This window comes from Penicillium subrubescens (assembly GCF_028828155.1).
Source record: "Penicillium subrubescens strain IBT 31985 chromosome Unknown utg000001l_segment0_segment0, whole genome shotgun sequence".
Lineage (NCBI taxonomy): Eukaryota > Fungi > Ascomycota > Eurotiomycetes > Eurotiales > Aspergillaceae > Penicillium > Penicillium subrubescens.
The window spans coordinates 2,558,906-2,585,746 of NW_026643151.1; the positions used below are offsets into that span (position 1 = coordinate 2,558,906).

The 26,841-nt window shown below is 49.8% G+C and overlaps 11 protein-coding genes across 11 annotated transcripts; 5 read left to right on the forward strand and 6 right to left on the reverse strand.

Annotated features, from left to right (window-relative positions):
- Window positions 1-2,825: 2,825 nt before the first annotated feature.
- Window positions 2,826-3,467, forward strand: N7473_000856 (NAD(P)-dependent oxidoreductase; the record flags this gene model as incomplete). The annotated part of the gene is made up of 1 exon (XM_057146796.1): window positions 2,826-3,467. The coding sequence occupies one exon, from the start codon at window positions 2,826-2,828 to the stop codon at window positions 3,465-3,467; it is 642 nt and encodes a 213-aa protein (XP_057014682.1).
- A 2,261-nt stretch (window positions 3,468-5,728) lies between these two features.
- Window positions 5,729-7,722, reverse strand: N7473_000857 (transcription factor domain-containing protein; the record flags this gene model as incomplete). The annotated part of the gene is made up of 5 exons (XM_057146797.1): window positions 5,729-6,303; window positions 6,358-6,620; window positions 6,684-6,893; window positions 6,965-7,555; window positions 7,607-7,722. The coding sequence occupies 5 exons, from the start codon at window positions 7,720-7,722 to the stop codon at window positions 5,729-5,731; spliced, it is 1,755 nt and encodes a 584-aa protein (XP_057014683.1).
- A 1,006-nt stretch (window positions 7,723-8,728) lies between these two features.
- On the forward strand, window positions 8,729-10,882 carry N7473_000858 (MDR family MFS transporter; the record flags this gene model as incomplete). Its single annotated transcript, XM_057146798.1, has 7 exons — window positions 8,729-8,983; window positions 9,278-9,452; window positions 9,503-9,526; window positions 9,584-9,655; window positions 9,721-10,224; window positions 10,287-10,447; window positions 10,505-10,882. The coding sequence occupies 7 exons, from the start codon at window positions 8,729-8,731 to the stop codon at window positions 10,880-10,882; spliced, it is 1,569 nt and encodes a 522-aa protein (XP_057014684.1).
- Window positions 10,883-11,740: 858 nt separating this feature from the next.
- On the reverse strand, window positions 11,741-12,522 carry N7473_000859 (40S ribosomal protein eS12; the record flags this gene model as incomplete). Its single annotated transcript, XM_057146799.1, has 3 exons — window positions 11,741-11,865; window positions 11,945-12,263; window positions 12,520-12,522. 3 exons carry the CDS (start codon window positions 12,520-12,522, stop codon window positions 11,741-11,743), a joined length of 447 nt encoding a protein of 148 aa, XP_057014685.1.
- Window positions 12,523-12,994: 472 nt separating this feature from the next.
- On the reverse strand, window positions 12,995-16,965 carry N7473_000860 (putative histone deacetylase complex subunit (Hos4); the record flags this gene model as incomplete). The annotated part of the gene is made up of 3 exons (XM_057146800.1): window positions 12,995-13,207; window positions 13,265-13,449; window positions 13,515-16,965. 3 exons carry the CDS (start codon window positions 16,963-16,965, stop codon window positions 12,995-12,997), a joined length of 3,849 nt encoding a protein of 1,282 aa, XP_057014686.1.
- A 1,458-nt stretch (window positions 16,966-18,423) lies between these two features.
- Window positions 18,424-19,590, forward strand: N7473_000861 (putative 3-oxo-5-alpha-steroid 4-dehydrogenase; the record flags this gene model as incomplete). The annotated part of the gene is made up of 3 exons (XM_057146801.1): window positions 18,424-18,519; window positions 18,612-19,080; window positions 19,190-19,590. The coding sequence occupies 3 exons, from the start codon at window positions 18,424-18,426 to the stop codon at window positions 19,588-19,590; spliced, it is 966 nt and encodes a 321-aa protein (XP_057014687.1).
- A 155-nt stretch (window positions 19,591-19,745) lies between these two features.
- Window positions 19,746-20,713, reverse strand: N7473_000862 (uncharacterized protein; the record flags this gene model as incomplete). The annotated part of the gene is made up of 2 exons (XM_057146802.1): window positions 19,746-20,411; window positions 20,609-20,713. The coding sequence occupies 2 exons, from the start codon at window positions 20,711-20,713 to the stop codon at window positions 19,746-19,748; spliced, it is 771 nt and encodes a 256-aa protein (XP_057014688.1).
- Window positions 20,714-21,080: 367 nt separating this feature from the next.
- Window positions 21,081-21,700, forward strand: N7473_000863 (peptidylprolyl isomerase; the record flags this gene model as incomplete). Its single annotated transcript, XM_057146803.1, has 3 exons — window positions 21,081-21,212; window positions 21,361-21,463; window positions 21,546-21,700. The coding sequence occupies 3 exons, from the start codon at window positions 21,081-21,083 to the stop codon at window positions 21,698-21,700; spliced, it is 390 nt and encodes a 129-aa protein (XP_057014689.1).
- A 266-nt stretch (window positions 21,701-21,966) lies between these two features.
- Window positions 21,967-23,333, reverse strand: N7473_000864 (UDP-galactose transporter HUT1; the record flags this gene model as incomplete). Its single annotated transcript, XM_057146804.1, has 2 exons — window positions 21,967-23,038; window positions 23,101-23,333. 2 exons carry the CDS (start codon window positions 23,331-23,333, stop codon window positions 21,967-21,969), a joined length of 1,305 nt encoding a protein of 434 aa, XP_057014690.1.
- A 1,230-nt stretch (window positions 23,334-24,563) lies between these two features.
- Window positions 24,564-25,103, reverse strand: N7473_000865 (ankyrin repeat domain-containing protein; the record flags this gene model as incomplete). Its single annotated transcript, XM_057146805.1, has 1 exon — window positions 24,564-25,103. The coding sequence occupies one exon, from the start codon at window positions 25,101-25,103 to the stop codon at window positions 24,564-24,566; it is 540 nt and encodes a 179-aa protein (XP_057014691.1).
- An 858-nt stretch (window positions 25,104-25,961) lies between these two features.
- On the forward strand, window positions 25,962-26,567 carry N7473_000866 (uncharacterized protein; the record flags this gene model as incomplete). The annotated part of the gene is made up of 1 exon (XM_057146806.1): window positions 25,962-26,567. The coding sequence occupies one exon, from the start codon at window positions 25,962-25,964 to the stop codon at window positions 26,565-26,567; it is 606 nt and encodes a 201-aa protein (XP_057014692.1).
- Between the last annotated feature and the right edge of the window lie 274 nt (window positions 26,568-26,841).

Consider the following 26,841-nt stretch of genomic DNA (forward strand, 5'->3'; position numbering starts at 1 on the left):
GATTCTGTCTCCTTCAAGAAATGATTTCATATCTGGCATCCAGTCCTCTGAACTTCGTTTCAAAACATACACACCATGACACGTCCACATCAAGACACAACTTCACTGAGACATGTCTACTCCATAACACCTCCACCTCGTGACATGTTTACTTCCTCTCGGCCCTTCATCACTTGGCCCTTACTTCATCATCCTTCATCCACATCAACCATCATCCTTCATCACACTTCATCATCACACTTCACCCTCACACTTATCATCACACTTCATCATCATACTCCATCACTATCCTTCACCATCCTTTATCATCCTTCAACATCATCCTTCATCCACATCTTCCTTCATCAACCACAGAGCCATCATTCATTCGGCTTGGACTTCCCAGGCTCGATGGTTGAAAAAGATGTGAGTATTTCTCATTCAATGACCACTCTTCACTAAAGTTCCCCTCCAGATCAACCATCATTCCTTCACCTTTCGACTCGCTAAACCTCTCCATTCTGTATGGTTGCAACCTTGTCCTTTGGTCTCGCTGGACTCTTGGTCAGTCATAAATTTCAACATGAATCCATGCTGACACACAAAAACAGGAAAAAAACGCAAACAAAAACAGAACTTTATCACCCAAAACTCCACAGCCAACTCAACAAACAAACCAAAAAACCCACACACTCGACTGCTTCCTCCATTCTCCGTGCACAACGCACCTCAACGATTTCTCACCATCCTCTCGGCCATGAATATCCGGTTCTGCATTCTTCTTGAAGCTTGAGTCAATTCTCTTTCTGAACAGGCGTCACGTAGCTGGAATCCCAGTTTGCGTGTCAGAATAAATTCAGACTGGACTTCAATAAAGCTATCCGATCCCTGCAAGAAACATCAATCCACCAACACCTCATCAATCTACGTCTTATCCACCCCCACCTGGTTTCATTTAATTTTTTTTTCTGGACAGGCGTCACGTAGTTGGACTTTCCAATTTGCGTGTCAGGACAAATCCAGAAGAAACTTAAGTCAAACCAGTCTACCAAACATCGTTTACGAACCACACTCCACAATCCTACTCCGGTCAACATTCCGTCCCTTTCTCGTCGCTTGACTCGAGGCCTTCTGAACAGGCGTCACGTAGCCGGAAACAACCCAGTTTGCGTGTCAGGACAAATTCAGAAGGGATTTGGGTCAAGTCAATCTCCACGAACCGCTCTCCATCGTTTCCGAACCGCGATCTAAATTCCATCCTCCTCACGGCTTGGCTCGAGGCTCTTCTGGACAGGCGTCAAGTAGCTAGAAACAATCCAGGTTGCATGTCAGGACAAATTCTGAAGGGACTTGAGTCAAGTTCGCCATCACGAAAGCCACATCGTTTACGAACCGCCTCTATCCTGACTTATAGAGTATATCCTTACGCTAGCTTAGCACCCTAAAACACCGTATTCTCTCCTTTATGCCGCCGACCTCGCCCTTTTAAGCTCTTTTCTTTTTTCACACTCTACCTTGCACTTATTGCCTGGCCCTTCTTTCACTCCAGCCCCTACCAACTACTACGCCTTCGCTTTCAGCCCGATGCAACCCCCCCCCCCCCCCCCCCCAAAAAATTTTTATCAGAGATGCTGCTTAGAGGTTCTAAGAGCTGATAGAAGTGCTCTGTAAGCCTATGTATATCTCTGACCTCAATCTAAGGGGCAGTCAGGGCGATACCAGAGATGCTTCAGTCGACCTAGAGGCACGTAGTTGTCCTCTAGGAACGATACCGTGCGTAACGCTTACGTCTGTCAAAAAGCGAATATTGCCAGCAAAGATGCTAAGAAAGTCTTCCTCGCGCACGGGGACAAGAGAACAAACGAACAAGAAGATGTCGCCTTTAGGCAGGAGAGACGAAATTTAGACCGATCTTATAGTACGAACGCAGCAAAACTTTACGGGCAGCTCGCGCAGGGTAGTAACCCCTTCACTCGTTCTTCGTCTCAAAGCATGCAACCAATTAATTAACTAACTAATAAATAAAGGAAAGCTCAAGGCAGCCTAGTCGGCACAGGCAGGTCGGGGCACGAGAGATATAGTGGCTAGCAGGCACAGAGAAGGTGTAAGCAGAAACAAACCAAAGCCACAACCGCGAAGCTGCCATCAGAGAAAGGCGAGACGGAGTAGAATCATACGGTCGGCAAGCTTCTCCATGTTTCGACACAAATTTTATGATGCCATGGACGAATAGGCCTATTATGAATTTGCGCTTTAGGAGATTGTTTTTGTGTGAAGGGAAAAAATTCTCTCTCGAACTGGTTGTGCACAGGGGGATTCGCCCGCACCTGTGTGATAGGGGCTGAGGCTCTATTAGGCGCCAGGTCGTGAACGTCACTAATGTCCCCGCTTTGTAAGCATCCGGATTTGTAATTCTACGGACATTCGTAGTTAGCTTTTAGCGATTCCCGATCGACCACAGGGACTTCGCGTTACAGAGATGGCCGCAACAGGTATATTTGATAAGGCAACAGCGTACGCGTCATTTACTTCCGGTAGCTGAGCAAGAACTATCTAGGCTTTGTAATATGCCTAAGACCTTGCAAGGTTATTGTAGCAAGTCCTTACGCTGAATCAGCCCGAACACCCTCTCCAACTAGAGCTTATACCATAGCTATATATACCTGACGGGAGTTTCTTAGTTGTATGTCGTTCCAGAGCATCTAGTTCATTGTCTATTGATTTCAAGGTTAAAGTCACTAAAGCATTGCACCACGGCCTAAATCAAACCACGACCTAAATCAAACCACGACCCTATAGTTGGGAACAAAGTCAGCATCCTACCATAGCGCAACAACATCTTCAATATGCGTGTCCTTGTTATTGGTGGAAATGGACAGACTGGTCGTCTTGTTATCGACGAAGCATTGCAGCGGGGCCACAAAATTACGGCATTGATTCGGAATCCCTCCGCACTTCCAGCTAAGGAAGGCCTAACCATCGTAAAGGGCACACCACTGGAGCCTTCGAACATTGAAAGCGCTTTCAACGCAGTCCAAGGCGATATCCCAACCGCCGTGATCGTCACGCTTGCATCTCCGCAAGTAAAGGGGACCCGAGTCATGACGAACGCGCACGAAAACCTCATCGCTGCTATGGAAAGGCATGGCGTTTCCAAGATTGCCACATTGTCTTCATTTGGAGTTGGGTCTTCTTTCCCGAATATCACTGTGATTATGAGATTCGCAATTTCCAGAACAAGCTTTAAGCATTTGTTTGAGGACCACAATCAAGTCGATATGACACTCAAGAAGAGTGGAGTGAAATTCGTGTTGTTCAGGGCCGCGAGACTCACTCAAGCGAAAAAAGCGCCCGTTCAGTTCTTTGGCGACGACGGGAAAGGACTCGGTGTTTTCGCGGGCTTGGGGGGGGGATCTCGAGGGCTAGTGTGGCGGCGTGTCTGGTGGATGCCGTTGAGAAGAGCACTTGGGATCGCAGCACTCCTGTGATAACGAACTGATAGGGTGTCAAGGTATAGGCCTCTACATTGCAGAAAGATTGTGCTTTATGAAGCCTTATCTATCAATTTCTGTATGCTTTCGGAAATAATATCATTCAATAAGTCAACTACATAAATTTAGCATCTTTTTGCTTTGCCTTGATCTGTAGGAAGTATCCAAATAGGACGGGGATGCAAGGAGTTATTCCGAGCGTGGGAGCAGGGCTAGTGGTGAAGTTAGCAGGATTGTACGGGGCGATGAACCAGCGCGTACTGCGACAGGATAGCAATTTAACGGGAACTGTATTGGGATAGAAGAAAAGGAAAAGAGCGCAGGGAGAGTTTGGAAGGAGGCAGCATTGCAGCTGAAAGGGAAGTAGTTGAAGGACATCTTTGCATATATGTCCTAGAACACGCGGGCCACAGTTTTCCCTCCTTTCAAGCTATCACAGGCAGGTCTGCTTCTCTCGATAGAACCCTTCGTCGGGCGGACCATGGTATTCGTAAGTCTACAACAAATCAATACATTGAACATCACCACAAAGCTCTGGCTCTTTTAGTCAATCGTGCAGATAGTCTGAGTTTAGAAAACATGTCTTCATCATGCGACAATTTGCGTTTCGTTGAGCCAGCTCACAGGAGCCACTTCCTGAGTAACAGCGCCACTAATCAAAGCAGTATCCCGGACTTCCTCGGTTCCGAAATGAGGCGACCATCATCCAAGGCTGCCAACACCCTTGCCAGAGCCTTGCGCCCCTGGTGCAGATTTAAAGCTCCTGTGCTGGGTCTCTTAAACTGGGATGCAAGCACTCATCCGTATGATGGTTGAATAGGCAAAGTCTCTGGCAACTCTAACATGCCCAGAATATCAATATCCTCAAGCACGACATTCAGTCACCGTTAAGTGCCCGCAGGGCGTCTTGTTACACTAAGTTGTGGTAGTCTCGACAGTTACCCAGTGCCGTGCACTTGGATGGTCCTGTTGAAAGTACGGATCTCGACATAGAGCTATCTCCGAGTGAAATAGCAAACTGCAATGCCATGGTCAGAGACTTGTGACGAGCAAATGGATCTTCCATTGCAAATGAGATGTGTGAGAAATGTTACAGTAAGACACCGTAGACCGTGCGGATTTGAGGGTTTTTTTAAAGTGGATTTGTCGTTGCGAAGGGACACGTCAGACCCTTGAATATCAGTCCTAATGTTCAGCTCCTGGAATCATTTGATCCTTAGCTACTGGGTCTCTCTTCCTTATCCTGAAGGACAATACTTGCGACTAAGCAGCTCTGCCACATTATTATGATTGATTTACTTTTCAACAATTCCCATCCCGCGTTCTCAATTAAAAACACCATTTATTACACTGAGACATGTGTGTACAGCCCCGTTTACTAGTTCTGGTCTTGAAAAATTCCTTCCATGGTGCTTTTTTGAACGCCTTAGTGGTGAAATAAAGCATATAATGTATATGAGGCACTTGGCTGGCCAGGTGCGTGAAAAATGGTCAGATACTGTAATGAACCTTGCAGTTCAAACAACGTTGGTTGCGCAAGCTATTAAGTGATCTAGTCACGGAAGAAAGTCTGTCATTTCTCCTAGATCTTTGCCATGTGGTGGAGTTACAATAAAACGAGACGGAAATGAGCTAGAATTTGTGCCCTAGATTAAAATATAGAGGGAACTATTTTCGGCGTCGTTTAGTCGCTAGTAGAAACAAGGGGAAAAATCGTTAAAGTCGAGCGTCAACAGCAGGACAAGAATATAATAACTAACAGTCCTGGTTAGGTGCAGAATAGGGGGCAAGGGGGACAGTAAAATAGAGCGGGTGGTCAAGCAACTAAATAAGTATCGAAATAACTTATTTGATAGTGCTCTTCAATAAATTGAAATTGTTTACTACTAAAATTAAATAATATAAACATTACTAATGAAATAACTAAATTTAACGGCTCGCCGTCCAAAGTTACGGGTGGAAAGGCGGCCGTTTCTGGCGCCAGAGGTTGTCATTTTCGGCGTCGATTTCACAGGTCCCTTTATTCTACCTGTAAAGCGGGTTCCCTAGTCTAGATATCAAGGATCCAGTCTACCTGTTCTCCACTGTATCCGAAAATGGAATAGTCTGTCGTGCGAAAGCACAAGTTGGCGTGCGATTAGCCTCAGCCGATTATCATGTCTGGAGATTGTTATTATGGTACAGTGGACAGCTTCCGTCGAACTCATCACGATCGAAAACAGTCAAATGCGTAAGAAGACCAAAGCTGCACCAACAAATCACATTGAACCAAACACCTCCATCATCCACGCATCATCAAACCCATTCATCGGCAGAATGTCAGCGAGGATGGCAGGATTAGGCGGATCAAGAGTATTCTCAACACCATTGGAGGGTAAACTCGGATACCAAACTTCCATGAGCTTTGGTTCCCATCCTTCCTTGATGCACTGAACCATCATCTTTCCCTTTTCAAAAATATTCCATTCCGGCTGATGGGGGACTGCGAGATGATCTGCGCATTTCTTCATCATATACGCCATTTTGTCGAGATATTCGAGGACATTGGCTGTGTTTCGAACAAGGGCTTTGTCCCAGGCGGGATCTTCCAAGATGGAAAGTCTATACAAGCTGACAAGAGCGCGGGAGAATTGGAAGAAGATGGTGAAGGAGACGCCCATGTATTTTTCGGTGGGCACGGAGAGCCAGAGATCTAGCCAGGATTTTGCTGCGTGTAGAGATGTGTAGAGACTTTCTAGTCTGTGCAATTCAGGCGAGTTGGGGGTTGAAGGTGCTCGGAGGGCTACCTCATGTATAACCAGTTCAGCATTTGCAAGGTAAAAGAGGATAGAGGCTGGTCAACGCTGTCAGCAATAGTCACGTTATGAGGAAGGAGAGCCAAACATACTGTCCTCTTGTAGGTGACTCGGTATTGAGCTCTTGACGGCTTCCAGCTGAGATTGGAACGCCTTCGTATAAAAGGTAGATGGGTGGTGACTGTCTCCATCACGTTGTAGATGGTACACTTTATCCATGACTAAATGGATTTTGACAAGTGAGACCAGACGCTCATCTTCGGGGCATTCCTTGGCATTCATCAGAACGGATAGGGACTCCTCCATATGTGGATTCCATCTGAGAGCGTCGATTCTAGACATTGTCAATGCAACACTAGATACAAGTGTTAGCAAATCGCCTCGTGCAATGCCAGAGTAGACACGAGTTCTCACGTACCTCGAGGTAATCAAAAAGCAACCCAACGCAGCTCTTCGCTCTTCCATGGTTCTGGTGGTTGGCATGTTTTGCTTAAAGCCAACGGCAGACTTGAAGGCTTGCATTGTTGAATATTCTGTAGGAACTGGTTTGTTGATGCCAAGGTCACATACAAGGCCCATGACTATATGAGCATAGAAGTTGAGGAATGGCCTGCGAGAGTAGGTCGTCCTGTATGTGATTGAGCATCAATACGTGGTGTCATAACAAGCTTAGACCGTGGGGAAGTTGTTCCGACTTACCATGATATAAAAGTCATGATCCCAAGCAGCATGTCCATACTTGGTGCAACATCGACAAGTAGCTTTTGATGAATGAATTCGGTGATTTTCAAGAAAACAGACTCCCTTTGAATGCTCCCTGGCGTCAGAACTGCCATAATGCATAGCCAGAAAAACGGCCTCTCCTGCCGTAGTTGTTGAGAGGTCACATGCGAAGGGATGTGCACGAAAGGGAGATATTTCATATTCTCAGTTCGGAAGAAGCTGAGAGTCTGTTCAGCCGTCTCCGGAGCAATCGGAAGAGCAGTACAAAGATCTTCTATGGCGTTGCTGACTCGTGGTGGTGACGCTGTTGCTGGAGGGGTAGGAATACCCTCAGAGTGATAGCTACATGCTGAAGTACTGGCTTGGCTTTGCGCAGTAGGTTGGCCAGTGGCTGGCGATGTGGCTTCCCAGTCGGTAGGAATGCCGGTAGGCGCTCCGCTAGTCTGGAGCAGTGATACAATGCTGTCAAGTTTGGCTTCTAGCTGGGCCGTTCTGGAAGCAGAAGAGCGCCCATTTCGCTTTCGAACAGTTGGCGACGGCCGGCATTCTTTACTTAGCCGTTGGCATCTACACGGTATCAGTTGACCAGGCTTTGATAGTCATCACTTTATTACAAACCTTTCGCAGCCATTTCCAGTAGCAAGGAGAATACATTTGCTTTTAGCACGAGAGCAGTTGATGCAAGCTCGGCCATAGGGTGCAGGGGTCCCACTTTGGAGTTGGTTGGACGCCATTCCGATATCCGACCGGCAGGACTTCGCAAGAAGGGGGTGGACTTGGGGTATCGAGCGCCACTAGGGATTCACTAGATCATATAGCCGCTGCCGATAGAACAAGAGTAAAAGATCAGAGAAATCCCCAACACTCAACGAGCAACAAGGCTTGTTTCGACGAGTCGGTCGGGATTGAAACGTCGAAATCCGATCGACTTCAGTCAGCCAAGGCTGTGACTAAGCAATTCTCCTGTTGCCCGGCCCAATAACGAAGCTCTAATAATGGAGCCTACAGTCTGAAGATACCCAGAGCGGAATAGATCCAACAGGAAAACTATCATTGCGAGTACAATAATGTAAGGTCAGACAGAACATCCAGTCCTCTGCTCCATCCGGCTGAATAGCAAAGCCGCATTGAAAGTTCGTGTTTGAAGCAATTGCTCCATTACACTGACATTGACCAATAGGAACCTTCAGACACAACGATGCCCTCTCTATTCCCCCGAGTCCGACGGCCACCTTTACATAGTCGTGGAATCATACGGGCAGCTCGTATTGACGACAAATGGACGACATTTGCTATACGAGAACCGTGCTTGGAATTTGCCAATAGCATCTCTTCACGACTGAGCCACCTATCATCCTATGCCTTCATTATGTACTTTGTTAATCTGAGAAGTTCGCGTCTGACACCTCAAAATGCGAGCCTCGCCGGGATTCGGGATTCGGATTTACCAACTCCCCGCACGACAGCACCGAATCCTTCCAACTATGGCCATAAACAGTAGGGAATAACTCCGAATTACCTAAAACGACACCAGATCCCTGTAAATCCCTGTAAAAACTTAAGGGTTTTATAGCTCTATGACTCTTTATCTGATCACTAGCTTCGATGGAGTTAAGGATCAATCGCCGATTATTTTCCCTATAAGATGTGTAGCTGACTTTCAATGTAATACTTTATTCTCCATTTTTCAGTTCTATTAGCCGTTGAATTGGGTAAGTTGACTCACTACCCAACAACAAGATGTCTGAAAAGCCCCCAATGGAATCTGAGTTCCAGACAAAAGAGGAGCAATCAAATGCCCGGGCAAATTCAAAGGAGCTTAGGTCGGACACCAGTTCGACGGGTGAGGCCGCAGATGAGGATCCGAAACTAGTACAAGAGTCTACCAAAAATGAAGAGCGGGAGTATATTACAGGCTTCAAACTTGGAATGGTGGTCGTGGGCGTCACTCTGGTTGCGTTCCTAGTTCTGCTCGATACTTCTATCATTGTCACTGTAAGTTATCCCATGAGTTGGCTATCTATGGATCCTCCCAGTCGTTCTGACGCTTCTACCTTAGGCCATTCCCAGGATAACGACTCAATTTCATTCGCTGGAGGACCTGGGCTGGTATGGTAGCTCATATCAAATTGCTAGGTAAGATATCCTGAATGATTTCCGCCTGTAATAGCCTAACACAGCACCCAGCGCATGTTTGCAACCTCTAGCCGGGAAGATTTATACCAACTTCCGCACAAAAGTAAGACTTTTGGATGAATTTGGTAATGGTCATTGCTAATTCAAAAGCAGTGGGCGTTTTTGTCATTCTTCTTCATTTTCGAATTGGGCTCGCTCCTCTGCGGTCTCTCCACATCCTCGAAGATGTTGATCGTTGCTCGCGCAGTGGCGGGGCTTGGGTCGGCAGGATTGATGAATGGTTCCTTGACTATTATTTCGTCGTCGGTTCCTCTTCATAAGTCGCCGCGTACGTTTGCCGATGCCATGAGTCAAATCATCAGCTAACAATTATCGCAGCTCTCATTGGAATGATGATGGGATGTAAGTAACTTCTAATCCTAACAAACGCCGTATGGCACGACTAACATCACTGTTTAGTCTGTCAACTTGGAGTCGTCTTAGGCCCTCTTCTAGGAGGAGCCTTCACCGAATACACAACCTGGAGATGGTGTACGTCAGACCCTTCATTTCCCGACATAACAGAGCAAAAAGGAACTCATTTATCCGTCTACCAGGTTTCTACATCAATCTTCCAATCGGTGCTTTAGTCGCCCTTCTCCTCGTCTTCATCGATATCCCGGACCAAGCAGCTAAACCACCTTTCAAAGAAGTATTCAACACTATAACCCACAAACTCGACCTCACAGGCTTTGTCCTATTCGCACCAGCAGCAATCCAGCTTCTCCTCGCCCTCGACTATGGTCAAAACAAGATGCCATGGCACAGCGCAACCGTCATTGGCCTTTTCTGCGGAGCAGGCGGTATCTTCATCCTCTTCTTAGCGTGGGAATACTATCAAGGCGATAAAGCGATGATTCCTCTGGCCATGGTAGCAAAGAGGAAGGTCTGGTCGAGTTGTCTGGTGATGATGTCGATCTTTGCCATCACTTTGTCGACTACCTACTATCTTCCCGTTTACTTCCAGGCCATTCAGAACAAATCGCCCATGATGAGTGGTGTGTATATTCTGCCGAGTATCTTGTCTCAACTGGCGGTTGCTGTCACTTCAGGGGCTTTAAGTGAGTAGTACTTGTTGAGCTATCTGAAGCTAAATTATGTGCAGACACTGACAAACACTCAGTTGGGAAAATGGGATATTATCTTCCATGGGCTGTGGCTTCGGGAATTCTCACTTCCATTGGCGGCGGTCTCCTATCGACTTTGACCCCGTACACAGCTACTGGAAAATGGGTTGGATATCAAATCCTCGCAGGAGCCGGTCGTGGAGCTGGATTCCAGACTGTAAGAGTCTCTTGACAACAACTTTTGTGCGCCTGCTAACTTTTCGTCCTTACACAGCCTATCATCGCCGTCCAAAACACACTACCACCCAGCCAAATATCAATCGCCATGTCGATCCTGATGTTCACTCAGACCCTTTCCGGCGCAGTATTCCTCACATTTTCAGACGTGATCTTCTCCACGGGTCTCAAAACTCTGATTCCCAAATATGAACCGGACGTCAGTGCACAGGTCGTTATTGCTGCGGGTGCCACTGGTATACGGGATGTGGTGTCTGATCAGAACCTCCCCGGGGTTCTGAAGGCTTATGCAAAGAGTGTGGATCATGTGTTTTACTTGGTTGCTGCGATGGGAGTGGTGGCTTTCGTCTTCTCTTTTGGAATGGGTTGGAAGGATATTCGGAAGAAGAAGCCTACCACTGAACAGGACGTTTGAGGTACTGGCTTGGTTGATGAATTTTCCCCACTCAATGGTTGATGGAAATTAATTGATAGATACTGGACTAATAGAGGGCATTTGCATTTTCATAGAATAGTTTGATACAGGAATGATATAATGATGAATATGAAAACAACCACGGATAAGACCTAAAAGTGCAAAGACCATAGTTAGTCTTCATTCTACTCAATGTGGGAATGGAACAGAATTTGTCTGTGCTGTTATAGCCAGCACTATTGTAAACTCGTGTATCCAGCAAGTCAGAAAGTACAATCAAAGTCAACGCTGTTGGACATGAATGATTACTCTCTAAAATGCACGATTACCAAGTACAGCGAGCTACTCTCCGTCATGGCCGTTGACCACCCCCTGAAGCGAGCACAAGCTTCGAGTAATATCTGTCGAGATGTGGGGAGACTGATGACTCCATATGATGGACATGGCCGCTGCGAGCCAAGAAGGTACAGCATGGATTTACAAGGGTATTACAATTAGGCGACAACCCATTACTACTCATATATAGCTTCAAGTTTACAACGGAGGGAGAAAATTTGTCATCACATCATCGTGTTTTTGTCCAGTAGATGATAAAGGCCGCCCAGATGCCACAGCACCACACCCGAGCAAACGGGTCTAGCACAGAGAGTCCGCTAACAGACACTGAGAATCCCAGGAATACCACACAAAAAAGTCCAACTAGCCGTAGCGGCCAAACCAAATGTTGAAATAGTCCCAAGAATCCTCCGCAAATCGCCCATTAGCGAATATCACTCGTCAAGCGAACACCTGATGACGTCCATCCCTCCTAGAACCGACAGCAACGACCTAATCCATGGTAGTGGACTAGAGGCGCATTTACTGCTCAGTCTGGAAGTAGTTGAGGAGGACGGAGCGCTCCTGGCTGTCCTCACCCCAGTCCTTGACGACGACGCAAGAGCAGTTGACGACCTTGCGGGCGTTACCCTCACGGTCAAGGGTGCCTGTCACATAACCATTAGCACACCAATGTCCCTCCAACCAACCAAACAGAGCTTATAGCTCATCACGGAAAAAACTTACAGAGACCGACCCACTCGCCGAGCATCTTGCCATCGGGAACCTTGATAAGGGGGATCTTGTGCTCGGAGCAAAGGGCAACAACAAGCTTCTTGTAAGCCTCCTCCTCGCAGCCCTCGTTGAGGACACACATGTGAGCCTCGCGGCGGTCGAGGGCCTTGGCAGCCTCACGCAGACCACGGGCAAGACCGTCGTGGATCAGGGAAATGCGGAGGACGCCCTTCAGAGCGTCGAGGACGGACATCTGGCCGGAGCCAGCGTCGGCGGAAACCTCGACCTCATCGGCGGCAACGGGGGGGTTCTGGATCTCTTCTCCGTCCGACTGTAGGTGAAGATGTTAGCTTGTAGTTTCGATTGGGAGGTTTGGTGTATGCTGGCGACGATTGGGGATTGGATTTGAGTATCGCAGGACACCGTTGTGCTTTCCAAACATCCAAGCTTGAAGTTCAGATGCGACGGTGAGGTGTCGGGGACACCGGTGTCCGTCCACGGCGATATTCAATTTCAGATCCTCATATCGTATGTGCCATTTGCGAGTGGTGGTTTGGTAAAGCGTGTAGGCTCGGGATTTAGCGTACCATTTTGTTGTGCAGGTATGTTCGATTTAAATGTCGAATTATCCTCGAAGAGTTGGATATGAATGATTGGAATTAGCACTGGGAAAAATTTGGTGGGGATTTGGACTCTTTCGGCTGTGTGTGCCCTACAATTATGTCAGCATCACGTGATAGGATCCGCATCCGCCACTTTCCTAATTCGGAAGTATCCAAACAACCACATGATTCTTCGTTGTCTGCACGGGATATTATACTATTTCCTAGGAAATTCATCTACTCTACCAATCAAGGACAAAATAAAAAAAAATGAGGCGGGTCTCGCCAGGTTCGGGTTCAAGCTACCGAATAAAAATAGATTCGTTACACCAACGCAAGAGGTATCATAATCGTACAATCAGATTCCGCCTTTACATTACCGACTGAAGTTCTGCCAATCGCGCCAGCGCCTAAAAGCTAGCTAAAGAGGCTGCAAAGAAAGGGACATAGAAGCGAGAAACTAGAAGTATGTACCGGGTCGAGGATAGCCAACGCCGTGGCCATTGAGGGCGCCGATGCCATTGGTTCCTACGGCAAGTGTGCTAGGCGCGGAGCCATTGGTCTGGTGGGAGGTTCCAGTGGAGGGCTCTGGGTCGAGATGCATGCTCACGAACTCAAGCTCGAGGCCGTTGAGATGGGGGATGTGTGGAACGAGGTCCGTGAAGTCAGAGAGCTAGCAAGAAGATTAGCCGATGCATCATCACCTTATCGAGAGCCAACGATAACTTACTCTGATCCAGAAGACATGTTCCATGTCGAAATACTTGGGTCTTGTCTCGCAATCCAACTGCATCACATCCCCGAACGATGCATTGTAGTACTTGGGATCGTCGGTGTAGACTAGCATGCGACGAGTGCATCGCCAGAGGTTCATGCGTTGGGTTGCGGTTGCTTTGCGTTTCTCCCAGCTGGCATCTGTGACAATGATGTTAATAACAGAAAGACATGAAAGATCTTTGTTCAACCGGTGAATAGCTTACATTGAGAGAGTTGCAGGTCATTGGTAGCCAGCAAAGGAGCGACCAAGTAGTTCGGGATCCATTTCTCATCCGCCACATCACCAGCACAACCAGGGTCGAGCTGTCGGGTGACAACAGTAACCAGGGGCATGAAGTTCTTGAGCCATGCGTGACTCCGTGCTCGGGGGTCGTTGGAACCCACAAAGTTGGCAGAGGCACGCAAGCGACCAGGCAGAGCATCACGACGACGTTGCTCCTGAGCCTCCTGCTCCCGGCGCATCTTGATCACACGAGCCCGCTCCTGTTCCAGTCGCTTGAGGCGCTCATCTTCAGCTTGCTTGGCCCGGCGCTGCTCCATTTCTTTGCGTTTGCGTTCCTCTTCGTCGGCCTTCTCCTTCTCGCGCGCAGCTTGAGCGGCTCTCTCCGCTTCTTCTTTAGCTAGACGAGCACGCTCAGCCTCTTCTTCCTCACGGCGCTTCTCCTCAGCAAGACGTTCTTCTTCCGCCTTCTTCACTTCGGCTTGTCGACGCTTCTCTGCCTCAATTTCAGCTCGCTTAGCGTCAGTCGAGACCTCGGGTATGGAATTGGTGGTGGGTTCGGGGGCTTCAGTCTTCACGTCTCCGTTCTTCTTGGTCGGTTCGGAATCGACCGACTTCTGCGAAGAAGGTAGAGAAGAAGAGTCCGGTTTGTGAGATGAGAGTTCGGATTTCTGTGAGGCCTCAGTTGACTTGCGTGGGGCAGGATCAGTGCCTTGTGAGGCTTCCTCTTTCGGCCGTCGATGTTGAGGTTTGTCTCCATTTGTGTCTTCTGCTTTCCGGGAGGACCCATTCGGCAGGTTTGATGCCTTTTCTTCCGCCAATACACGCCGCTTCTTCTTCCGCGCTTCTGGTGACAGTCGATCGCTATCCCTACCACGAGAGCGTGATCTTTCGGGAGAAGTATCGGTTCGAATGCGCTTGAGAGATGATGTGGAGTCGGGAGCGGTGTCGTGAGACCTGGGAGCTTCTTCTCGGCCAGACAGAGAATCGGAGGAGATGAGGCTGGGTCGTCGATCGCCATCCTGGGGACGACGCCCAGCAATCAGCCGTCTCTTGCGAACCTCATCATTTCGAGCGACCCCACTGGACTCACTGCCCCTCCGTGCTGAGGGGGCTGCCTTGGGCTTCTTGGGCTCGGGTCGACCTGAATCATGATCAGAGCTGGCAAGCGCCTGGTCATGAGCATCTCGGCTCTCTCGTGCATCCCGCGAATTGGCTTTTGAGCGACCACTGGCTGCTTCGGCTGCAGCAGCGGCCTTTTTCTCTTCGCGGCGCTTCTCCTTTAGGGCATCTTGATCCTTGGGGAAGCGTTGACGATTGGCATTGGGACTGCTGTCGTTGAGCTTTTTCGTGCGAGTCACGGGCGAAGAAGACTCCCGGCGGGAAGAACGTTTTTCTTCCTTGTCCTTGCCGCGGGCACGTCGTGGAGACGAGAGGTCCTTCCGACCCTTTCCTAAGCCCAGATATTTCTCATATGCCTTTTTTAAGATATCATATTCTTCCTCCCAATTCTCGCCTTGGCGGGATCGAGAGAGTTCATAGTAAGTCTTATCTTCGAACAGTCGACGTGTCGGGTCAAAGCCAGGCTGACCGAGAATGAGTTGGATGTTGTCCATGTTGCCTCGACCAATGGCAGCGAGCATCGGAGTGTTATAGCCTGGTTTATGGCCAGATCCGCGCAATGGATTTGGATCCGCATCTGCGTCACCGATGGCGTACATGAGAGACAGCACATCAAAGTGGCCTCCCTTGGCGGCAGCAATCAGGGACGCATTGTCGGCCTTTTGCAAAATATTCAAAATGCTCACCACGCCCTGTTCATCACCCTTGGCGGCAAATTCGCGCAAGTTCTCAGAGGTTGGCTGTGTCCATAGCAGGTCATTCCGGGTTGCTTCGCTTCGACCAGTCTTGCGGCGACCCGTTGTGCTCGCCATCGGTGGTGGACTTCGTGAAGGACTGGCCACGGACGCCCGGCGTGACCGTGGGGGCTTATCAGGACCAGCCTGCTGCTCTTCGGACCGTCGACCAGGGCGTGAATTCGCCTTGGCATCCTCGAGCATCTTTCGAATTTCATCATACTCATCATCCTTGAGGTCGGTCGGTACTAACTCATACGGTTCATCTCCAGAGGCATTCACAGTCCGAGGATTAGCACCTGCTTCAAGCAACAGTTTCACGACTTCTACATTGCCGTTCTCCACCGCATCAATCAAAGGTGTGTCCTTGTCGATATTCTTCGTATTAATCTCACAACCCGCATCCAGCAGGAACTTGACAATTTGTTCCTCGCCGTTGAGCGACGCAACCTGCAAAGGTGTGTTGCCAGCATTGTCGGGGACATTCAAATCTTCCGGGCGTTCGCCATAGCGCAAGACTACCTGGTCGTACTTCCGATCCGCGCATGCGCGTGCAAGAGGAGTGCGACCACTCTTATCGCGAAGTTTCTTCGGGCCCATATGCTTCGCAGGTGAAGCAGACGCCCCCACTCCAGATCCCAGTTTTCGCAGGTGGGCACTGGGAAGCGGAGAGCCACTAGCGGAGGAAGAGGTGGATTGTCGGTCCTCGGAGGTTTGACGCTGGAATCCGGTCAGGAGAGGGGTAGGAGCCTTCTTCTTTCCGGGCAGATGGGAGCCGGACGCAGACCGATGGTGGGAGGGTCGACCAGGCGACACCGAACGGGTACTGGCGGACGGCCGGGAAAGGCGAGCGTGGTTGAGAAGTTTGAGATCGCGAGCGGCGTGCGCAGTCGAGTCGCGGCGTCGTTCCCTCTTTTCATCCACACTGTCGCTGAAACTGCGCTTCCGGTAGTTGCGCGGTCTCTCAGGGCCATCATTGCTACTACCACTCTCTTCCATTACATCCTCCGAAACTGATGGCACTTCATCCACCTTCTCGACTTTCACAACTGATGGAGGTGAGCCAGCTCTGTCCCGCGGGCTCCGCGACCGAGGAGCACGCTTCTCTCGGTCATGATCGATGCGCGGTTTCTTCCGCTGGGTTCCATCCACCCCATCAACACCTTGGCGATTGGGATCATGTCTGATGTGTTTCCTTTTCTTCTCTGGTGACAGAGATTCTCGACCGGATTGAATGATCGTTTCGGCTTCCGAGTCTGCCTTGGGACTAGGCGGACCTTGCTCGTCATCCTCCTCATCCACCGGATGCGATCCAGCGATCTCTCGTCGGGGTGAAGCGGGTGCAGCAAAAGCAGTCGAATTCGATGCAGCTACCGGTGCAGAGGCAGAAGCAGAAGCAGAAGCTACGGCAGCGGTAGGAGCAGGAATCGGAGATGCAGCCTTGTCCTTCCGATTGGGAGACAACGGCCGTCCCGATGGACGCGTGTCTGCATCGCCATCCGTCTTCACCGCCGCGAGAGTGTTGTTGGGACCGACATCTAGGGCAGCGGGGAGGGAAACCGCGTCGACATCACTCATAGCGATAGCACTCGATGAGGGAGAATTCCGCTCGTCATTTTGGGAGGAACGCGACAGGTCTGAACGACCGAACTTGGGGACGACAACGCCAGCAGTAGAACGCAGGCGCTGATCACGGCCACAAAGCGAGGACGATCTAACAATCCAAGGTTTGGAAGAGAGTCACAGAATTTGCAAGTCGATAATAGAGAGGTGCGAGTACCCCAAACGAGTAATTATACTGTGTGGGATGGGAGGCGAGTGAAAGGCGACCGGTGGAGGTGCAGAAGTGGTGGTGGTGGTGGCCACTAGTTGAAGAGTTGAAACACGGGACGGTATTTAGTTAGAGTGGTCGAGTGGAGGGTCGAGAGTCGAAGGGGAGGGATGATTAAGGTTGGGAAAGGAAGAGAAAGAGGGGATGAAGCGAGAGAGAGGGAAGAATGGAGAAGAGGAAGAGGAGGAAGTTGGGAGGAAAGAGAGAGAGAGGAAGACTGGGGGGGCAGGGCAGATCGAGTGGGCGCGGTGAATCATCGTCCAACTAATCTTCTTTGGCCATTTTGGCTTAGGACTTGGGTTTTAGGGGGGAAGAGGGAGAGAGTTACGCCTGCCTCCAGTTTAGTCCTTACGGGCTTTTACCGTCCAGTCCATACTTGGTATGGGAGGGTAGTATGCAAGTCAAGAATTAGGATTATTAGAATTATTAGGGGGGAACTGAATTTGAAGATGATTATGGAGTGTAGCTAACAAATAACAAGACAGTCGAAATCCGCACCCATCGACTTCTTCACTGATTTTAAACTTTCACTTTTTTCTACTCGTCTCTTTTTATCTCTCATTTCATCTCTCGCCTTCCCTCTCTGCTTGCGACCCCCTCTCTCTCTCTCTCTCTCTCTCCCTCTCTCCCTCTGCCCCCATTCCGGACGCAAACTCAGCAAACTTGCAGGCTCCACTTGTGTGGCGATCGTCCTCGATGCGGCCACTCAGCATGCGCCCCCCAAAACCTGGTCGTATTCGGTTTGTCGCACCAGCAGTTGAGCCAGTGAGCCACCCCTTCTGTTTGGTGGCCGGTTTCTCTAACTAACCCTGTTTGTATCTAGCGTGACTTGGAACCTGCTGGATCGGATTTCACTAGTGACCCGGACGAGTGAGCTTGCGAAAGCTCCGATAAGAGACTCAACCTGCAAGATTGACAGTCCCATTATTCCAGGCGAGAATCCTGGTACACCAGACTTGTACCCTGCTCTCTCTACCCTGTACATATATTCTGGTTTTGAAGCTCAACCTGGCCTCGCTATCCACCCAGAACTAGCCAAGAGGGCCAGAGGTGTCGCTTGTCGGGGCCCCCGAGGATCAGCGGAGACCCTTCGACTCCACCGCTCAGCTCCGGTTCCTTTCTGCCTAGACAAGCTGACGCTCGATCAACAGTACTCGACTCTGCGCTATTCCATTTCACATCAGCAAGGACCTTTTGCAACAGCAATGGACCTCCTCGCGCATGTTGATTCTGCTCTGGAGGCGGCACACATGGATGCCATCGACGCCTTACGCGCTTTCTTCCTCCTCGCTGCCGCCACGGTACGGCCACCGCGCGGCGACCAGCCCTCATACCACTCCCCTCACCAGGATAAGCTAACCAGGCTCTCTTCTTTTGGTATTTGATTGTATAGGCAGTCTCTGTCAGCATTCCCTCCGCTTTGCGCGACCGTTTCGTCACTTATGGCCCGCGTGCGACCGCGACAGGCGCCGAGCCTGTCGCCGGATCCCGTCCACCAGCTCAAGCCTCAAGTTCGGGGCTACTCGATTACCTCGCAACCTGGCAGGTGCCGCACAGCTACTTCATCCAGTTCTATATTGCGTCTGTCGCATCTTCGGTGTTCTGGGCAGTCCAGCTGTGCTGGCGTGGGCGCGTGTTCGAGGCAATTGCGTCCCGCGTCAGTGAGGAGCATTTGCAGCAGTCGATGTCGCTTACACAGGTGCTCATCTGCTGGATACTCCTCGCCATTCAGGGTTCGCGGCGATTATGGGAGTGCATCATCTTTGCGAAGCCTTCCTCGTCGAAGATGTCGTTTGCGCACTGGGTGCTGGGAATGGGGTTCTATCTTGCTGCGGGCATCGCTATCTGGATTGAGGGATCAGGTATGGAGATCTAATTCGAACCGATGTTCTTGTCTTCTTAAAGCGAGGGCCCGAGTTGGAAACAGGATAATCCAAGCCAAGCCAAGTATTCTAACAAGCTCCTCTCCAGGCGCAATCCTGTCCCGCTCCCTCACCCTCGCCGACTTCCAATTCACCAACGCGCCCACTGCACGAACCTTCATCTGCGTCCCGCTATTCCTCATCGCCTCCGGTCTACAGCATGACTGCCACCACTTCCTCTTCTCCCTGAAGAAATACACTCTCCCAGATCATCCAATCTTCCGCGGCATCGTGTGCCCGCACTACGGGGCCGAGTGCTTGATATACCTATCCCTCACGTACCTCGCCGCACCACCCGGCCAGGTGGTCAACAAGACCATGCTGAGCTGTCTGGCCCTTGTGGCAGTCAACCTGGGATTGACAGCACACAATACCAAGAAGTGGTATATGCAAAAGTTTGGCCGGGAGGCGGTGCAAGATCGATGGCTTATGATTCCGTATATCTACTAACCGTGGAGACAACTAACATTGGACATTGAAATGATTTGAGGTGATACATGAGAATGATATTCCATCTATCTCGACAAACCATCTGTCCCAAAGTATCAAAACACACCGCGAAAGCAGAGGGTATAACATACAAGAAACACAAAACAAAGAAGATATCAAATATCACGACCTCTCCCCAAAAACTTGAACGTATTCCCAACCTTGGCAACCTTCAAAACATCCCGATACGTTAAACTCGTCCTTGTCATCCTCTTGTATGATCCCCCCATAAACCCATCCTTCTCCCCCAACAACCCCCAATTGCAAACCGTCTCGGTCCCCAAATCCCCATCCACCACTCGTTCCGCAATCCCATGCAGAAAATCTGTATACATCTTGCCCCGCGTTACCAATAAACTCCTTCTTTCCTGGAGGATCCGGAACCGTGGACTTCGAAGATAGTCTGCTTCCGGCTCTGCCTTTCCCTCTTTTTCTTTCTCCGCGCCCCCATCGTCTTTCTCCTTGTCTTTTTCGTAAATATCCAACACAATAGCCGCACCCAGACTCACAGTGGCCACGAGCGGATAATAAGCCGGTCCATCCTCGTGCGGCATAATGCCGTGACCGGGATGGTACTCGTTGATCAGGACATGGTTTGGTGCTGTGTGCGGCGACTGGGCGAAGATACCTAGTTCTTTGAAGCGGGGGTCGATTATGGGTGTTGTGAGCCAGGGTGGGAGTGGGGAGGAGAGGAGGGTGTTTGTTTTTGTAAGAGACGAGGGCCAGGTTTGGAGGCGGCGGTGGGTTAGATGGGTCCAGCGGGGGAGGGGGGCTGATTGAATCTGGTGAGAATGGAAGAGAGGTGGTTAGTATTCATTTCTATAGTCAGTCAATATCTCTGGATTGAGGATGAGGAGGAGAAGGATTGGGTGGTGCGGGGATGATGGAGCTACGGGGGAGTTTATATCTGTGCTGGGTGTATACAATACTTGGATCGGTACATCGCAGACAATTGGAGATAAGAAATAGTAAGACTCACCTTCTGAAGCAAGATCTGCTCCTCTTCCTTCGAGATAAAATTCGGTATGTAGAATGCATCGTCCGGTAGAGCAGTAATGCGCGCCGCCTCCAGATCCCAAGGCATATCGGCTGGAAGAGAGTTCAAATGTCTCTCCTCAACCTATCACATGAGCTGAAGAGAGCAGGTTCAATTTTCAAGCCAAAGATAGTCAATTAATTCTCAGAAAATGCAAGAAAAGACTTTAAGTAAAGCATGATGACTTGTCAAATAATCCAAAGTCCCCCACGTCACACGCCCATGCTGCCTGAGGCAGCATGCCCCACATCGTCAGAACCTCACGAGGGAAACATTCATCAGCCTTCTCCACGCCAGTCCAAACTAAAGACTAAAAAGGCAAAGGACTAATACACACTTTCAAGATCCAAGGATCTGAAGGAAGAAAGGGAGAACTTGTCTTGAAACCACCACACCACCACCTAGCACCTACATCATGGCACCCAAGAACAACGCCAAAGGCGGCGACAAGAAAGGTGCTGCAGGCAAAGGCAAGGGCAAGGACGCTGGCAATGATGACAAGAGCAAAGTCAAGGGCGCACAGTCTATCAACGTGCGGCATATCCTAGTGAGTTTCAACTTTTGATTTACTGTTTCTTCTTGTATCTCTCTCTATTGAGGTGTAAATGTGGTCCCTGTTTACTGGGGATAGTGTGATATCCTCAAGAGACTGGAAAACAAGAAAAGCAATAATCACTGACTATGTGCCTACACAGTGCGAGAAGCACGCCAGAAAAGAAGAAGCCATGGAGAAACTCCGTAATGGCACCAAATTCGACGAGGTCGCTCGCGAGTTTTCAGAGGATAAGGCGCGGCAGGGTATGTTCAATATACTTGGGTTCAATGGAGATATGCTCAAATAAGCTTGACGAATATGCATTGCTAACGTATTATATGACAGGAGGCTCATTGGGTTGGAAGACCAGGGGTGACCTGGACCCGGCCTTTGAGAAGATCGCCTTTGAATTGGAGCCTAGTACCACGGCGAAACCCAAGTATCAGGAGGTGAAGACGGGCTTTGGGTATCATATTATCATGGTGGAGGGACGCAAGTGATTTCAGACGCTCATTATGAGATTCAGGGCTGAGAGATGCCCTTTTCATGTAATGTTGATCCATGGAGTATACCCTGAGTGGGTAGGGTTTGAATGATACCAGGTTCTATGACCGAATAATGGCATTTCCAGCTTTAGTTACGTATATCTCTTCGCAAAACACTGATCATGATACACGATGAATATTTAATTTCAATTCTAGCGATTCCTGTCGGAAAATGCGTTCATTCAGGACAAACAAAAATACAATCCACAGTATAAACCCATCTATTGCACCTTCTTCGCAGCCTCCAATTTCGCCTTCTCCTTCGCCTTCTTCTCCTGTCTCTGCACCACCGCCTCAGCACCAATACCGCCAAAGACCAGGACAATACCCAGCCACTGTCCCGGCTTCAACGAGTGTCCGAACCAGAACACACTGAGCAACATCGTAAGCATCTTACGGGTAACAGTAACCGTCACAAGAAGCAGCGACGAAAACCGCGACAGCGTATAGAAAATGAACAATTGGCCAACTGCACCACACGCCCCGAAGCCAAGGACATGTTTCAATGCCTCTGGGTGACGCGAAAGGAATGAGATGGCAGAGTACAGCTCCGTCTCCGTGGATGGTGGAATCGGGATGGGGAGGAGGTTGTGCAAGATCCCGCTCTGCGACAGATGCGGCATGAGCAGGAGATACGCAGCTGTCAGGGCTGTTGATAGCACATTTTGCGCGACCATCATCTGCGGGCCGGTGAATTTTGTATATAGCTTTGGCGAAGTGAAAACATGGTCTTGCGTGGTATTCGTCAATCCATCTAGAAGCAGATTAATCGAGAGGAGGAATATACCCCACCCCGACGAACCGGATTGCTTCGCCGCTGAGGCGGCGACCTTCTTGCTCGTGCCGGGGTGGTGGAGGGTGAAGGTAGCCACGCCGAGGGTGACGAGTAGCACGACGCCGTACTTGTATAGCGGGTAGCGCTTGCGGAAGATGGTCAGGTGGAGGGCCATGACGGGGAGGAGTTTGCATGATTTCGCGAGGATGAAGGTGAGGTAGTCGATGTGTGCGAGACTGGCGTAGCCAAAGGGTGAGGCTAGGGAAGAGGAGATGCTGACGAGGAGGAGGGGGAAGAGGATGCGGCGCGTGGGGAAGATGGATGGGACACTTTGGCCCTTTGGTGTGGAGAAGAAGAGGTATAGGAAGCCCGTGATCGCGGCGAAGGTGGACTGGATAGTATTCAGGACGAGCGAGTATGTGAAGCGCTCTGTTGGCGGTTCTGGTTCGGCGGCGGTTGGCGCGCGCACGGGGTAGCTTGTGGTGGTGATGGCTTCTTGGAGGACACCCCATGAGAGGCTAGATAGGTTGTCAGTCTTGTTCACTAGGGCCTTCACATCCCATGTTGGTATTCATCTTACAAGGCTGCGTATATACCGAGGACGCAGATGAGCAGCTGCATCAAGCCAGGGCTATCGGCCTCTGGTTCCGGCGCGGCGGCCACCTGGGCAGAGGCTTTGCCGTTAGCGCTTGAATGCACAATGGCATCTCCATTTGCCTGCTTCTGCGATGGTTCCGACTCGTCGGGAACAGTATGCATCAACTGGGACGAGGGATTGCGCTGTAGCGGCGTGGTTTGCTTTTGCCGGCCCATTGCGACGGCTGTGTGGAAGTCGAACTCGGACTCGAGACTGAAACAAAGAAACAAGATAAAAAAGACGGACTGGGTGTAAAATGGTTACACCGGCTTGTAAAGGAATGACAACTGGGGATCCCCCTTGGTCTCTGGCGCGGAGTTTATAAGAAATAAACGATAATGCCATGTGTTCTTCCACTCCGGCTTATCGATAGTCGGGAATCGCCCCACTTAGAGCCCTGAAGACTCGAGACTGGCCTATCAGAAACGCCGATAGTTTCATATACAGTTGTAAGCATAACCTAAGATCCCATAAGTTAACTAGTGATCTCCTTGACTAATAGGGTAGAGGTCTGCTTCTTAGGATAAGCTCTCAAATTCCATATTTACTACGTTGCTTTTTCGATGGAAGAATTTGCAAGTATTGCTCCAATGGATGAATTCGAGTCATTGGTTTCAGAGATGTTCTTATGTTCACCATTACTTTTCATTTCCCCCAAGATGGTTTCATCTCGTACAGTGATAGTTCAAAAGTCTGAGTCTAGAAACCAGAGAAACCACCCAGCAGATATGCTTCCGGTTTTCGTTTTTGGAAAGGCCTTTCTAAAAGCCATTGAAATCCTCTTTCTTGATAGCTGAGGTATCCTCTTTTAGTCAGTCGTTCAAATCGTGACTACAAAGATGATTTTCAAAATCTGTCGGGGTTTCAAACTTATGAAACCCCACTGGATCACTGTTTTCTCGCGATTGCTACCTCCCACTTCTCCCACATAGCCAGTTTCTTAGACTGCAGCTGGCGCGGCGTCTCGCCCGCGAAATTGGGCTGGTCCATCATAGCATCACCTCCTACCCCCAGCAAGACAGTAACCATCTCATCCAGCGCTCTTCTCCGGTTAGCAGATGTGGGGTGCACAGATCCGTTGCTTGTCTGCCTGTGTAAAATGATTCTCATCCTCAAACATTCGTGTAAAGCCGTATTGCCATTACCAATAGTGAGAGACACATCCGCGCCTCGACTAATCAGAAATCCGGCAGCTTGAACCTGGCGTAGATTCCGAGCTATCAGATGCAACGCTGTATTCCCATCTTTGTCTTGTTGGTTGATTTTGGCACCGTGCGATACAAGGTCATCCATCATAGCAGTGTCAATAGGATCGCCAGCCAAACAGTGGGCGGCCATTTTATGCAGCACGGTTTGATCAATGGCGTCGATCATATGTGCGTCCGCCCCATTATCCAGTAAGAACCTCAGCATGGTACTGAAGTGCTTATTTCTACCACAGCGGCCTGGCCCCTTATAGCGTAATGTAACGCAGTCTCGCCCTGGTGGTCCCCTGCATCGACATCGCTGCCATAGCAGAGTAGTTTGAGGGCGCTAATAATCCGATTGCTGACTTGAACATCAGAAAGCCAACACTCAAATGAGCCCGGGCCCGCGGCCGCCCAGTGAAGTGGTAGACGCCCATTGCTGTCGCCGCATGATAATTCTTCTTTGATGGCTCTTCCGCCGCGGTCAAGAAGCGCCTGGACAGCCTCCGTATTCCAATACATACTGCTAACATGAAGTGCAGTGACATCCCACGGAATCTGCATTTCAGACTGAAAGGTGGATGAAGGCTGATGCTGGTACTGCTGCTTGGCGTGTACATTAGCACCTTGGTCAATGAGTCGATTCACCACCGCGTAGCCGACTCGAGAGGAGGTCAGACAGAGGACAGTACCAAAAGACTGCAGTGTTTGGCAGCTATCGCTATTATGCCAGCTTGCAGAGCCTCCGGAGAGTACCATAGTCGCCTATTCCACTTCCGATGTGGGGGATCTCAGCCGCTTGAGCGGATGCGCCACCATCAAGAAGTAAGCGTATCAATTCTTCGACCCAAGCAAAACGGCTGCTCCTCCAGTGGTCGGAATCACTCGGTGTCTCATGTTTGCGGTTTCTGGGGGCAAAGAAGTCAAGGACCTAGCAGTAGCCAAGAGGGCTGCATCACGGTACGATTGGTCGATATGGGCGGAACTGAGTGCAGGCTGGCTGGCCTGGATCAACTGGACTGTCTCGAGCTGTGCCTCCCTGCACGTTGCCATCGACAATGAAAATTTTCGCTAATGGAGGGGCACTTTCGTTGAGTCGGTCTTATAGTAGTCCAGGAGAACACGGAGAATATCAGTGCGCCCCTGTGACGCGGCGACACAGAGCGGGTCATTGAACATCTTATCTTCGATATCAAGACGCGGGGAATAGACAGAAAGATATTGCTTCAGTCTGGGAATGTCGTTGAAATCGATGATACTGAATAGAAGGCCGCCACCATCGGTCTCGTAGAGTCCATTTCCATCTGCGTCATGGAGAGCGGTCTCTGGTGATTACCAGGGCTCCTCCACCCGTAGGGCATGAAAATCGCTATAGGACATGATCCTGAGATTTAGCGAGTCAAGTATCTACTTTAAAAAGCTAATCATAAGTTGTAAATAATAAGCCATGCATAGATATACTGTAGGTCTACTGGAGATTCCGGCTTGGAAAGCGGTCAAGACTTTGTGAGCGGGCGGTGAGTCACTTCACACCCAATTTATCCGCCAATTTTACAAAAAGCGCGTTCAATATCCAGATAGACATCACGACGAAATACCCAGTCCTCAAAGCTCACGATGGCTTCTTCTCAACAAGCACAGTCCCCGCCACTAGAGCCATCAGCATTAACTCGACTCATTGCCTCCGCCTCCGGAAACCCCCTCGCCGCAACCACAATCCAAATCCTCCACAATCTCCAACACCAGCATCTCTGGACATCTCTTGAAATCCACGACATTTCCGAAACCTCAATCGCCTCTGATGCGCCACCAACCCTGATCTCAGGTATTCCGCCGCACCGGGTATACACGCACCCCGATGAGCAGCTCTACATGCTGGAGAAGGGCATTGCGGAGGATGATCTTCGACCGGAGAGGTTATTCGTGATTCCTACGGCGCAGGGACAATCTTGGAGTTTGCGCCGGATGGCTGCAGCTTTTGATTCCTTGGCAATTCTTGAACTTTCGGAGAGCGAGGAAGCATTGTCGAGTGGGGAGTCTGTGGATCCTGAAAAGGCACAGAAACTTGATGAATATTATGAGAGGAAGGCGAACGCGAGGGAAACGAAAGAATGGGGAACGAGGAGAGCTCTGCTGGCAATGACGAATAGGGGGATGGGTGGTGAGGGGACGGTCGTTTACTATGTTGTCCAGGAAGGAGAGGTCAAGCCACGGCAAAACTGAGTTATGTCAAACTGTGGATGTCTCATGATCTACGAAGTTGGGAAAACTCAACTCAGGAGCAAAGTTGTATTCATATTGCTCGGAATATCTGCGGAGAAGCGAAGTGGAAGATTGGCATCAATACTTGACGCCAAGATTATTCCCAAACATACAATCATGGGGTTGCCACCGGGTATAGTGTTATGTTGCAATGCAAATGCGAAGAGCAAAGGAGAGCAAATCCACACCGCGGGATTTGTACAAAAAAAAGAACAAGATGCTTCAAAACGGAAAA